The following is a 12,853-nucleotide window of genomic DNA, read 5'->3' as shown; positions in this document are numbered from 1 at the left end:
GTATCGTTGCTTTTGCTGTCAAACACAACGATACACGGCGATCTGACGACCAAATAAAGTTCTGAACTTTAATCAACGACCAGCGATATCACAGCAGGATCCTGATCGCTGCTGCGTGTCAAACACAACGATATCGCTATCCAGGAAGCTGCAACGTCACGTATCGCTAGCGATATCGTTTAGTGTGACGGTACCTTAAGCCATCTGATCCTGATTACTTAATCCATGCCTCTTTCACATGAGTGACAGGTCAGTCCAGACATTACTGCACATCCACTGCAGCAGGCTCTGAATGTTCTTGTACAAGATCTCGGTAAGACAGAGTCTGGAGTGACTTGTAAATGAAACAGGAGGCAGACACCTTTCGAAGAATGAGGGCTGGAAGTGCTTTGTAACGCCCCAATTTTCTGGCAGCTATTTTGCTTATAGCTTCAATTCTGGACTTCTCTGCAATGGCTGAGTGGATTTCTGCATTTTACCTTCTGTTCACCCTTATGATTGTAAATATTTAGATATTGTAATTTTTTTCAGGTGTCTGCATGAGTGGAAGCCTCATAATGGAAGACCTGTGTCTTGTCTACTCTTCTGTGATAACCATAGGAAACAAGATCCAGAGTAAGTACTTAATTATGATTTTTAAGATGATTTAAAAAAAAAAAGAGCAAAGAAACTTTTTTTACATTTACGGTTAATTGTTGTTGTTTTTTTATTTATACAATCTCTGCTTTCCTGGCCCTCCAGAGGTTTTTGCATTATCTCTCTTACGTGAGTTCAGTCTACATGCCTATGTTGATGGCTTGAGCCACGGAGTTTGTGCTGTGTTCAACTCGGTGGTTGATCAGAGCAAACCTGATTTAGTGGGGGGAAAAAAACCCACAAATAGTTTCCTTCCCTATCTACCATGCCACCCCTTTTACTGTCAACTCTTTTGTTCATAATATATTATATTTTATTTATTTTTTAAAAATCTCTACTCCCATCCTCTCTTGGTTGCTTTTAAAGCACATACCGTATTTTTCGGACTATAAGACGCACTTTCCCCCCCAAAAAAGGCGGGAAAATGGGGGGTGCGTCTAATAGTCGCAATGCAGGCTTACCATGGCGGCAGAGGTGCGGGGATGAGGAGGCAGGATGCAGCAGCCCGGTAATGCAGCAGAGCCGGGTGAATCCTGTTGTTACCGGTGGTGGCGGCCATCTTCCTGAGGCCGCGCGTGCGCACGCGCGGCCTCAGGAAGATGGCCGCCACCACCACCGGTAACAGGATTCACCCGGCTCTGCTGCATTACCGAGCTGCTGCATCACCTTACCGGGGAAAGGGACCCCTCTCACGCCTTACCTCTCACTGCGCCCCCTCATCCCAGCACCTGTGCCGGTAACCACTGCTGCAACCCTACCATGGACACCAGGCCGTGGCGTCGCCCACCTAAGCAGGAAGGGACCCTGCTCAGGTGCACGCCGTACCGCATCACCCCACCTCTGCCGACACCATGCCTCTTGTGACCCTGCTCTGCCACCGCCAGCCCTCAGGTAAGATACTGTAAATTCGGACAATAAGACGGACCCCCATCTTATAAAAAAATCTTTTTTTCTGCAATTTTCACCCCAAATTTGGAGTGCACCTTATGGTCCGGTGCGTCTTATAGTCCGAAAAATACGGCAAACTCTTCTAGTCTCCTCTTCTCTCTTTGTCCTAGCCTTGTCAATCTCTCCCACATGTATTCCACTTACCTCTTTGTCTCATGGTATTCAGCAGTGCAAGTTCAAACAGTGCACTGTGTGGAGTAAGTGAGAGAATGTCAAAGTTCATTCAGTGCAGTAAAATTTGTGCTATGAGAGACCTATTGAATTTTTTTCCTTTTGAAACTGTTTGGTTGCAAATTTATCAACTGTTTCAATAACCTTTTAACCTTTTACTGACCTGTAACCCACTAGTACATCCCTTGTGAGTTATATCAAGAAGTTTCAAAATCTGAGCCCACTCCATATCGAGAGGGAGTCTGCTGTGTTATACAGATAGCAGTTTCTGGTAACAGTAGTGATTGGAACTAAATTTAGCCATCATTCTTTTGACATTAAATTAATTGATCATTCATTCCGACGGCCATCGCTCTCTCCCATCCCTCCCACCACACCCACTAAAAAAAGGCCGCACTGTCTGATGGGTTGCCATGCAAGTCAAGGGGGGAGGACCTTCTTATGGTTCCTGTCACCACCAACAAGTTCCAATGGTGGCTTAAAAATGAAATTGGCTAAAAAAATTGAAAAATTGTAAAAGTTTAATTCCCCTCCATCCCTCAACTTTCACAATTTAAAAATGATAACATTTAAACAATACAATTAAACACATTTAATATATTTGTATTTCTAAAACTTTGCTTCATAAAAATCTAAAATCATTTAAACCTCATGTTAAACTCTAAAAGAAATTAACCAAAATACCGTATTTTTCGGACTATAAGACGCACTTTTTTCCTCCAAATTTGGGAGGAAAGTGTGGGTGCGTCTTATAGTACGGATATAGCATGTGGGGAGGGGGGCAGCAGGGAGTGGGATCGCACTGTTATCCCACTTCAGGATGTCCCCGCTGCCCGGAATCAGCTGCTGGGGAAAGCACATGGCCCCGCTGATTAAGTGCAGTGAATATTTATTAGCTGCTCCCCACCCACCGATCAGCTGAGCGGTGAGCCAGGAGCAGCAAATGAATGCTGCACTTAAGCAGGGACACAGTTTCCCCAGCACTGATTCCGGGGAGAATCTGTGTGTCCGGGGGAGGAGGAGGCAGCAGCAGGGGCCAGGAGATCGCTGCATACCTGCCTGTGCTAGCCGCTGAGCTGTCTGGTGCACAGGGAGGACCTGTGTGATGTCAGAAGTGGGCGGGCTGGAGCATCACATGGCAGCTCAGAGCCCTCCCTCTTCTGACATCATCACAGTTCCTTCAGACTCCCACCTAGAATCTGCAGCTTCCTCTTATGTCCTGTGCTGTGGAAAGGCAACAACAACAGGGAGGGCTCTGTGTGTGTGCAGCCATGGGATGCTCCAGCTTTTACCTCACCACAGTGTGGCTGGCTGCCACAATTAAGAGGTCAGTCTTTACAAAACACAATAAAGCACTCTGCCACTCCTTTGGTGAACTATAACTCCCAGCATGTCATAGGATCTGCAGGACATGCTGGGAGTTATAGTTCTCCCATGGGATTTTAAAGCAGCACTCCAGTGTTATTTTGCAGTGCTGGAGTGGTGCTTTCACTATAAGCCCTGTGCACCCATTCTTAAGGCTCATTTCCACATGCGAGGCACACGTCCGTATCTCGCATGTGGAAACCAAGCTGTGGAGCCGGCACTCCAGAGCGGAGCGTGCGGCCGCATAGGAACACATGGAGCTGCACAGCTCCGCTCCAAAGTGCCGGCGCCAGAGCTTGGTTTCCACATGCGAGATACGGACGTGTGCCTCACATGTGGAAATGAGCCCTTATACTCACCCTCCAGCGTCTTCATATCGTACTTCACAGACACCACACTGGTCCCGCAGCTTCCAACATAATAACATGTTAACATAATAACATAATAACACCACATATAATAGTATGTTAATTATGTTATTAAATATTTTACCACATTTTTTTTGCTTCAAATATTTTTTTCCCTATTTTCCACCTCTAAAACCTGGGTGCGCCTTATAGTCCGGTGCGTCTTATAGTCCGAAAAATACGGTACTTACAATAATTGCCAGTTTTCCTTCTTTGCACTTATCCAAAAATGCAATGAAGAGCAATCAAAGCATAATATACTTCTCTTTGGTGTCAATAAATGCTACAAAGTCAGCTAGTTCTATTGATGGGGAAAAACAAATATGGGCCAGATTCATAAAAACTTTAAGCTGGTTTTCTGGCATAAAAAGCTTTCAAAAGTTTCAGATTTTTGGCACAACTCGAGATTTTGTTAAATTTTTGTGAGTTTTGCTATTCTCACACCATTTTTGCCCAGATGTGACAAAGTGAGGTGAGCTGTGGTGGGACAGGGGCATAGCAACTGCCGCTTAAAAAATTCATGATGATCTTTGTTCGCTGTGCCACAAATCTTTCTCAAGTTGTTACTGGAGTAGCATTTATGGTGAGGCGCACTCAGAGGTGCACATCACTCGTCTAGTGCTACAGATTCATGTAAAAGGTGCACTCCTCTTCATAAATAACGTCTGACTACAGCACTCTTCATCATAAAGTCTTGATGACTCGTGCATGTAGTAATATTTGTGCATCCAGCCAATCATCACAAATTTGAGAAACAATGGTTGCCACGCTTCTGTCCCTCCCCTTGTCCCTCCTACTTTGTTGGAGGTGGGCAAAAATGGAATAACATGCCATTTTGCAAAATTTTAGCTCCGTCTCAAGTTGCACCAAAATTGTGACTTTTCAAAGCTTTTTGACTCCAGATTTCTGGTTGTAAAAGCTTTGTCTGGCCCTAAGTGTCCAAGAAAATGGCAACACAAACTATTTATTTTTTTACTGTATGTTACCAATTTAAGAATCCACAACAATTTACAGTACAAGTGAATGAGGTGCTTAATACCACATTCACACGTAGCATAGGAAATATGGGCAACTAATAAGTCTGTGGCCACATTGTCACTTGAAATTATCTGCAGTGTGAACTGGAGTAAAAAAAAAAACACAAACAAGCAAACAAAAAAAAGAGATGCCTGAAAAAGTATCACATTGATGAACTTCCTTAATTATCACTAACACTGTATGAACCGGTCACCACTTAGTACCTGTACAAATACATATAGAGTGCTATTAAGTGCATTGAGGGTGTGTAAACAGATGATGCAAGGGACTGGGTTCGGAGGAAAATTTTGCACAGGTAAAGCGGAAATGGTTAGACAAGTGAGGGTAGGTGATATGCCAGTGTAAAGAAATGCTTTTTTAGGGCAAGGATGTTAGTCTTGGGACATTAGCGGAACAGAGGGCATGGGTAAGGTGGAATTGATGAGGGATGAGATGTAGGGTGGTGCATAACTATGTATAGCTCTGTGACTGAGTGAAAAATGTTTAATGTATTCTATAGCATGTGAGCAACCAGTGCAATGATTTGCACAAGGTGAAGGCATCGGTATAGTGGTTGGACAGGAATATGTCCCTGTCTGCTGCATTCTGGATGGGTTTGATAGGGGAAAGTTAAGTAAGAGGGTAAATGATTTGTTGAGAGTTCCAATAGTCTAGGCAAAAATAAATAAGAGCAACCGTAATACTTTTGCAGAATCAAAGATGAGAAAATGTTTGTTTCTGGAGATATTTTTGAGGTTTAGCTGACTTGAAAAATTTTGGGAGAGCAGGAAATATCTGAATCCAAGATAATCCCAAGACAGTGGGCTTGCTGTTTGTGAGTAATGGTTAGAGATGGGCGAACCCGAACAGTAAAGTTCGGTTTTCCTACCGAACATTTACTATTCGGGCACGGACACCGAACATGGACTTCACCAGGAAGTCCGTGTTACGGTTCGAGTTCGGCCCTTGTGCATGACAGCGTGGCAAAAACTTCTTCTGATCAGCGGTAAAATCATTACTGCTGGTCAGACAATTGCGGTTCTCACGCTGTGAAATGACAGCGTGAGCTCGCAGCTGTGATCCGAGTTTAAAAGTTTACCTCTGATCACTGGTTTCGGCTGATCGGACTACTACTCCTATCAGCTTATGCCTACTACCGTTAATAACAGTGATAGTAGGTGGTGGCTGATGGGATTATATACTCTAATTAACCCTTTTACCCCCAAGGGTGGTTTACACGTTAATGACCGGGCAGAGCTCGGAAGGGAAGGAGCTGTTCTGCCCTTTCTAATGAAAGACGGGTTCGTTCAAGCATTTAAAGTTTCACTGCTATAGTTTTGGTGTTTGTTGCCTTACATGCAAACTGCAGAAGGCACCAGAAACAAGAGAACACTTCTTTACCTTCATGGAGAGAATATTCCAGAGTGGCCATGCGGAAATTGCACCTGTACTTCAAGATTCCGAGGATACCTATTTTCGGCATGTATCATCCGAAGAAACCAGGTCAGATAAGAGTGGTATTTGACTCAAGTGCCAGATACGAAGGTGTTTCTTTAAACGACGTCTTCCTGTCTTGTCCAGACCTCAAAAACAGACTTCTGGGAGTACTTCTTCGTTTCCGCAAAGATGCAGTAGCATTTATGGCCGACATACAACAGATGTTTCATTGCTTCCTTGTTAAAGAAGAACACATAAACTACTTGAGGTTCTTCTGGTACCGCGATAATGACCCCTACAAGGACATCGTGGAATATCGTATGAAGGTACACATCTTCGGGAACAGCCCTTCCCCTGCTGTCGCTATCTATGGCCTTAGACATTCAGCCAGAGAGGGTGAAGCAAAGTATGGATCGGATGTAAGATCTTTTGTGGAAAAGGATTTCTACGTAGATGACTGCCTGAAATCCACACCCACAGATGAGTCGGCAGTCAGTCTCCTGAAAAGTAGAATGAACAAAGAGCTAGCACTCGACTGCAGATAGTTTGATGGTGCAAATGAACGGAGTCCAAAGACCCACAAGTTATCAAAGAAAGTTAAATCACTGCACTCATCTTAGTTCAAGTCAATTTTGCTGAAGTGAATATTTTTATTGAAGGTGAAGTAGAGTCAAAAAGGCAACAAAAATTAACGTTTCGGCCACGCTGTGGCCTTGATCACAAATGATGCTGTAACAAAATAAAGAAAAACAGTGTATAAACATATTATACATACAGTGGTTAAATGTACAATATATACAAAATATACAGAGAACTGTCCATAAGATTATGGACGAAAATGGACTTCATGTCAAGATCCCCATTGTTAGATAAAAATAAATATTTCTTCAAAAGCAGGAAGACCTATGTTGAGTACAAGGACATAAAAACAGAGGATGGGTTTCTAGAAGATAGTACATAGACATCTGGAGAACGAAACTGCGTTAGGTAGAGATGGAATGACATACCCTTAGTGGTTTGTTCGTATAGGGTCAAGTGATAATAGGATAGTATACTCAAAATTAGAGGTGGCCCGGATTTCTCCTGTATGGAGGCAATAGGAGAATATGATATAGTATAGAAATATATGACCTAATAATGGTGAGAATAATCATATGTGGTCTGTGAAATTATTGCCGAACTCTGTACACCATGGTTTAATGACACACAGAAAGGTATTTACCCCAATAGTGAAAGAAAGGGCCCTCACTTTCAATAGTGACTGTACAGGACAGTATGTCTATGGTTTTGCGGCATCTGTAATGTGTTGGACTAGCTGTAATATAAATACACATATGGAAGATGAGCATGGTATTAGCGTTATTTATATAGGCCACATATTATGCATGTCGATGGTATTTATACCTTAGTCCTTATATTTATCTAATAATCCCGCGGGACCCGGACGTGGGAAGTGGAGGCAGTTTTCCACGCTGGATTTAATTATTCAGTATGAGGTGGACGTGCCTGTAGAAAACCATGGATGGGGATATATTATGGAGAAGTATAACCGCTTATAGTACTTATCTAATGTGCGTCCGTAGTCTCACATAGATGGGTGGCACCGTATAAGCGCGATCCAGGGTCAAAGAGTCCGTTAGGCTGGTCCGATGAGGGGCGCCGACACAGACCGTGTCATGGCGATAGGAGCGGCATTGCCCTGTCGGCGGAGCCCCGTTTTAAATAGAGCACCGATCGGTCCTGAGACCGGAAATCAGTGCAGACGCCGGCGCCTGCGCAGTATACAGGGGTAGCGTGTATTACCGGCGCCTGCGCACTATGGAGGAGACCGGCGCATGCGCTGTGATAACTTGGAAGAGAACGGAGCCGGCGCAGTGTACTGGGTGGCAAGTGTGTGCGGTACTAGCGTAAAGGGAACAGCGTAAGTGTTGTGCAGGGGATCCGCCTGGGGTTGTCTGGTTATTAAAACCAGGTCTAAAGAAACCGTGGCTTAATAGGGGCTCCCTGTATACATAGGTATAAGGCCCTGATGGGTATAGCATGATACTGTATGGTGGGTACTGGGCAGTGTGACAGGCTTGTGCCCTTGTTGGAGGCACTGGACAGTTGACAGGCAGATTGACTTTGTGGAAAAACATTATATATTTTTCAAAATCGCGCAATGCCCCTATTCAATGCTGGGGGGAAAATCCCCATAATATCTAAAGACAAGACAAGATACTAATATAGTAGGAGTCCAAACTTTAGTTGATTATTCACAGTAATTCTTTTTAACATATTTATTAATGACCTTGTAGGGGGCATTCAGAGTAGAATTTCAATATTTGCAGATGACACTAAACTCTGCAGGGTAATCAATACAGGGGAGGACAATTTTATATTACAGGATGATTTATGTAAACTAGAAGCTTGGGCTAATAAATGGCAAATGAGCTTTAATGGGGATAAATGTAAGGTCATGCACTTGGGTAGAAGTAATAAGATGTATAACTATGTGCTTAATTCTAAAACTCTGGGCAAAACCGTCAATGAAAAAGACCTGGGTGTATGGGTGGATGACAAACTCATATTCAGTGGCCAGTGTCAGGCAGCTGCTACAAAGGCAAATAAAATAATGGGATGTATTAAAAGAGGCATAGATGCTCATGAGGAGAACATAATTTTACCTCTATACAAGTCACTAGTTCGAACACATTTAGAATACTGTGCACAGTTCTGGTCTCCGGTGTATAAGAAAGACATAGCTGAACTGGAGCGGGTGCAGAGAAGAGCGACCAAGGTTATTAGAGGACTGGGGGGTCTGCAATACCAAGATAGGTTATTACACTTGGGGCTATTTAGTTTGGAAAAACGAAGACTAAGGGGTGATCTTATTTTAATGCATAAATATATGAGGGGACAGTACAAAGACCTTTCTGATGATCTTTTTAATCATAGACCTGAGACAGGGACAAGGGGGCATCCTCTACGTCTGGAGGAAAGAAGGTTTAAGCATAATAACAGACGCGGATTCTTTACTGTAAGAGCAGTGAGACTATGGAACTCTCTGCCGTATGATGTTGTAATGAGTGATTCATTAATTAAATTTAAGAGGGGACTGGATACCTTTCTGGAAAAGTATAATGTTACAGGGTATATACACTAGATTCCTTGATAAGGTGTTGATCCAGGGAACTAGTCTGATTGCCGTATGTGGAGTCGGGAAGGAATTTTTTTCCCCATGGTGGAGTTACTCTTTGCCACATGCGGTTTTTCTTGCCTTCCCCTGGATCAACATGTTAGGGCATGTTAGGTTAGGCTATGGGTTGAACTAGATGGACTTACAGTCTTCCTTCAACCTTAATAACTATGTAACTATGTAACTAATGAAGGCACCTTGAGTTGAATGGGTAAAAGGAAGATATTAAAATACCAGATAAATGAATATCATGTTAGTGGATTGATTTCATGATGGAATAAAAAAACTGAATGAAATGAGTAAACTGAACAGATGACTGGAATAAAAGACATAAGATAAATGAAAAAAATGAAAAAATGAAAAAAATGAAGAAATAATAATAAATGAAAAATGTGAAAAAATGGAAAAAATTAAATGAAAAAAAGGAATGAAAATAATGAATGAAAAAACTGATGAATGAAAAAAATGATGAAAATGAAAAAATGAAAAATGATAAAAAAGGAAACTTGTGAAGTTCCTAAAGAGTATACGTCTTACCATCCTGTGGAAGTGCGATACGATTACCACCAGAGTAGTGGATTAATTCGCCTAAGGGAAAATAAAAAACTTGTTAAGTCAGCCAATCAATTTATTATTTCTTCATTTTTTTCATTTATCTTATGTCTTTTATTCCAGTCATCTGTTCAGTTTACTCATTTCATTCAGTTTTTTTATTCTATCATGAAATCAATCCACTAACATGATATTCATTTATCTGGTATTTTAATATCTTCCTTTTACCCATTCAACTCAAGGTGCCTTCATTACTGTGAATAATCAACTAAAGTTTGGACTCCTACTATATTAGTATCTTGTCTTGTCTTTAGATATTATGGGGATTTTCCCCCCAGCATTGAATAGGGGCATTGCGCGATTTTGATAAATATATAATGTTTTTCCACAAAGTCAATCTGCCTGTCAACTGTCCAGTGCCTCCAACTAGGGCACAAGCCTGTCACACTGCCCAGTACCCACCATACAGTATCATGCCATACCCATCAGGGCCTTATACCTATGTATACAGGGAGCCCCTATTAAGCCACGGTTTCTTTAGACCTGTTTTTAATAACCAGACAACCCCAGGCGGATCCCCTGCACAACACTTACGCTAACGCTGTTCCCTTTACGCTAGTACCGCACACACTTGCCACTCAGTACACTGCGCCGGCTCCGTTCTCTTCAAGTTATCACAGCGCATGCGCCGGTCTCCTCCATAGTGCGCAGGCGCCGGTAATACACACTACCCCTGTATACTGCGCAGGCGCCGGCGTCTGCACTGATTTCCGGTCTCAGGACCGATCGGTGCTCTATTTAAAACGGGGCTCCGCCGACAGGGCAATGCCGCTCCTATCGCCATGACACGGTCTGTGTCGGCGCCCCTCATCGGACCAGCCTAACGGACTCCTTGACCCCGGATCGCGCTTATACGGTGCCACCCATCTATGTGAGACTACGGACGCACATTAGATAAGTACTATAAGCGGTTATACTTCTCCATAATATATCCCCATCCATGGTTTTCTACAGGCACGTCCACCTCATACTGAATAATTAAATCCAGCGTGGAAAACTCTGCCTCCACTTCCCACGTCCGGGTCCCGCGGGATTATTAGATAAATATAAGGACTAAGGTATAAATACCATCGACATGCATAATATGTGGCCTATATAAATAACGCTAATACCATGCTCATCTTCCATATGTGTATTTATATTACAGCTAGTCCAACACATTACAGATGCCGCAAAACCATACATACTGTCCTGTACAGTCACTATTGAAAGTGAGGGCCCTTTCTTTCACTATTGGGGTAAATACCTTTCTGTGTGTCATTAAACCATGGTGTACAGAGTTCGGCAATAATTTCACAGACCACATATGATTATTCTCACCATTATTAGGTCATATATTTCTATACTATATCATATTCTCCTATTGCCTCCATACAGGAGAAATCCGGGCCACCTCTAATTTTGAGTATACTATCCTATTATCACTTGACCCTATACGAACAAACCACTAAGGGTATGTCATTCCATCTCTACCTAACGCAGTTTCGTTCTCCAGATGTCTATGTACTATCTTCTAGAAACCCATCCTCTGTTTTTATGTCCTTGTACTCAACATAGGTCTTCCTGCTTTTGAAGAAATATTTATTTTTATCTAACAATGGGGATCTTGACATGAAGTCCATTTTCGTCCATAATCTTATGGACAGTTCTCTGTATATTTTGTATATATTGTACATTTAACCACTGTATGTATAATATGTTTATACACTGTTTTTCTTTATTTTGTTACAGCATCATTTGTGATCAAGGCCACAGCGTGGCCGAAACGTTAATTTTTGTTGCCTTTTTGACTCTACTTCACCTTCAATAAAAATATTCACTTCAGCAAAATTGACTTGAACTAAGATGAGTGCAGTGATTTAACTTTCTTTGAGTCTCCTGAAAAGGGCACAAGAAATGCTCGCTTCATCCAATTTGAGGTTACACAAAATTGCTTCCAACAGCCAAAAACTAATGACAGCCTTTCCTTCTCAAGATTACTCAACCGATTTAAAAGACTTGGATTTAAACACGGACTCCCTTCCTATGCAGCGGAGCCTGGGTTTACTCTGGGATTTGAAAAAGGATGCATTCACGTTCCAGATCAGCGAAGAAGAGAAACCCTTCACGCGTAGAGGCGTCCTGTCCGTGGTAAACAGCTTGTACGATCCTTTGGGATTTGTAACCCCTGTAACTATCCAAGGTAAAATGATGTTGAGAGACTTCACCCAAGAGACGTCCGATTGGGATGATCCGCTTCCCAGCGAGAAAAGAGAATTGTGGGAAAGATGGAAAAATTCTTTAGAATCCCTGTCAAGTCTCTACATGGCACAACCATATGCTTCTGTGCCATCAACAGAAATCAAGATGCAAAGGCTTTGTATCTTCTGCGATGCCTCAACCAAAGCAATTGCAGCAGTGGCGTATTTGAAAACTACTGACTTCAACGAACAATGCCACATAAGGCTTGTTATGAGCCGGACAAAACTGGCCCCACTCCGTGAACACACAGTACCCAGACTGGAACTCTGTGCAGCTGTGCTAGCAGTAGTTAGCTGAGCTTATCTCTACAGAAATGGACCTGGAAGTCAAAGAAGTCGAGTTCTACACTGACGGCAAGGTAGTGTTGGGGTACATTGGCAATGAAACTCGTCGCTTCTATGTCAGCAATCGGGTGCTAAAGATCAGGAGATCCACCGACCCTAAACAGTGGCACTATGTGTCCACGCACCACAATCCGGCGGACCACGCAACCAGATCCGTTGAAGCAAGACACCTTAAGGACACAACCTGGTTTACTGGCCCTACATTCTTATACCGTTCGACGCCATACATGGACGAGTCAAACATTTTTGAACTGGTAGATCCAGAGGCAGATGAGGAAATCCGCCCTCAGGTATCCGTTCTACGTACGGTGACTAAAGACAATCACCTCAAATCCCATCGTTTCAACAGGTTCTCAACTTGGAACTCGCTTGTTCGTGCCCTCGTTCATTTAATTCCTCACACCAGTTGCGGAACTTGTCTTACTGTTTTCGCCAAAAGAGCTGTGTGTGGCATCGGTTGATGCCAAGCGGGGAGTGTTCTGCCCTTTGTAATGAAA

General features: G+C 42.8%; 1 protein-coding gene across 3 annotated transcripts in view; it reads left to right on the top strand.

Annotated features, from left to right (window-relative positions):
- EDC4 (enhancer of mRNA decapping 4) overlaps positions 1–12,853 on the top strand; it is a 1,216,007-nt gene that overhangs the window by 317,762 nt on the left and 885,392 nt on the right. For all 3 annotated transcript variants that reach the window (XM_077288123.1, XM_077288125.1, XM_077288126.1), the window contains one exon: positions 532–615. In XM_077288123.1, the coding sequence (XP_077144238.1) occupies positions 532–615 (84 nt within the window). The remainder of the gene's footprint in view (positions 1–531; positions 616–12,853) is intronic.

The sequence above is a fragment of the Ranitomeya variabilis genome, chromosome 2, assembly GCF_051348905.1.
Source record: "Ranitomeya variabilis isolate aRanVar5 chromosome 2, aRanVar5.hap1, whole genome shotgun sequence".
NCBI lineage: Eukaryota > Metazoa > Chordata > Amphibia > Anura > Dendrobatidae > Ranitomeya > Ranitomeya variabilis.
This window is presented reverse-complemented; position numbering and strand designations above follow the sequence as displayed.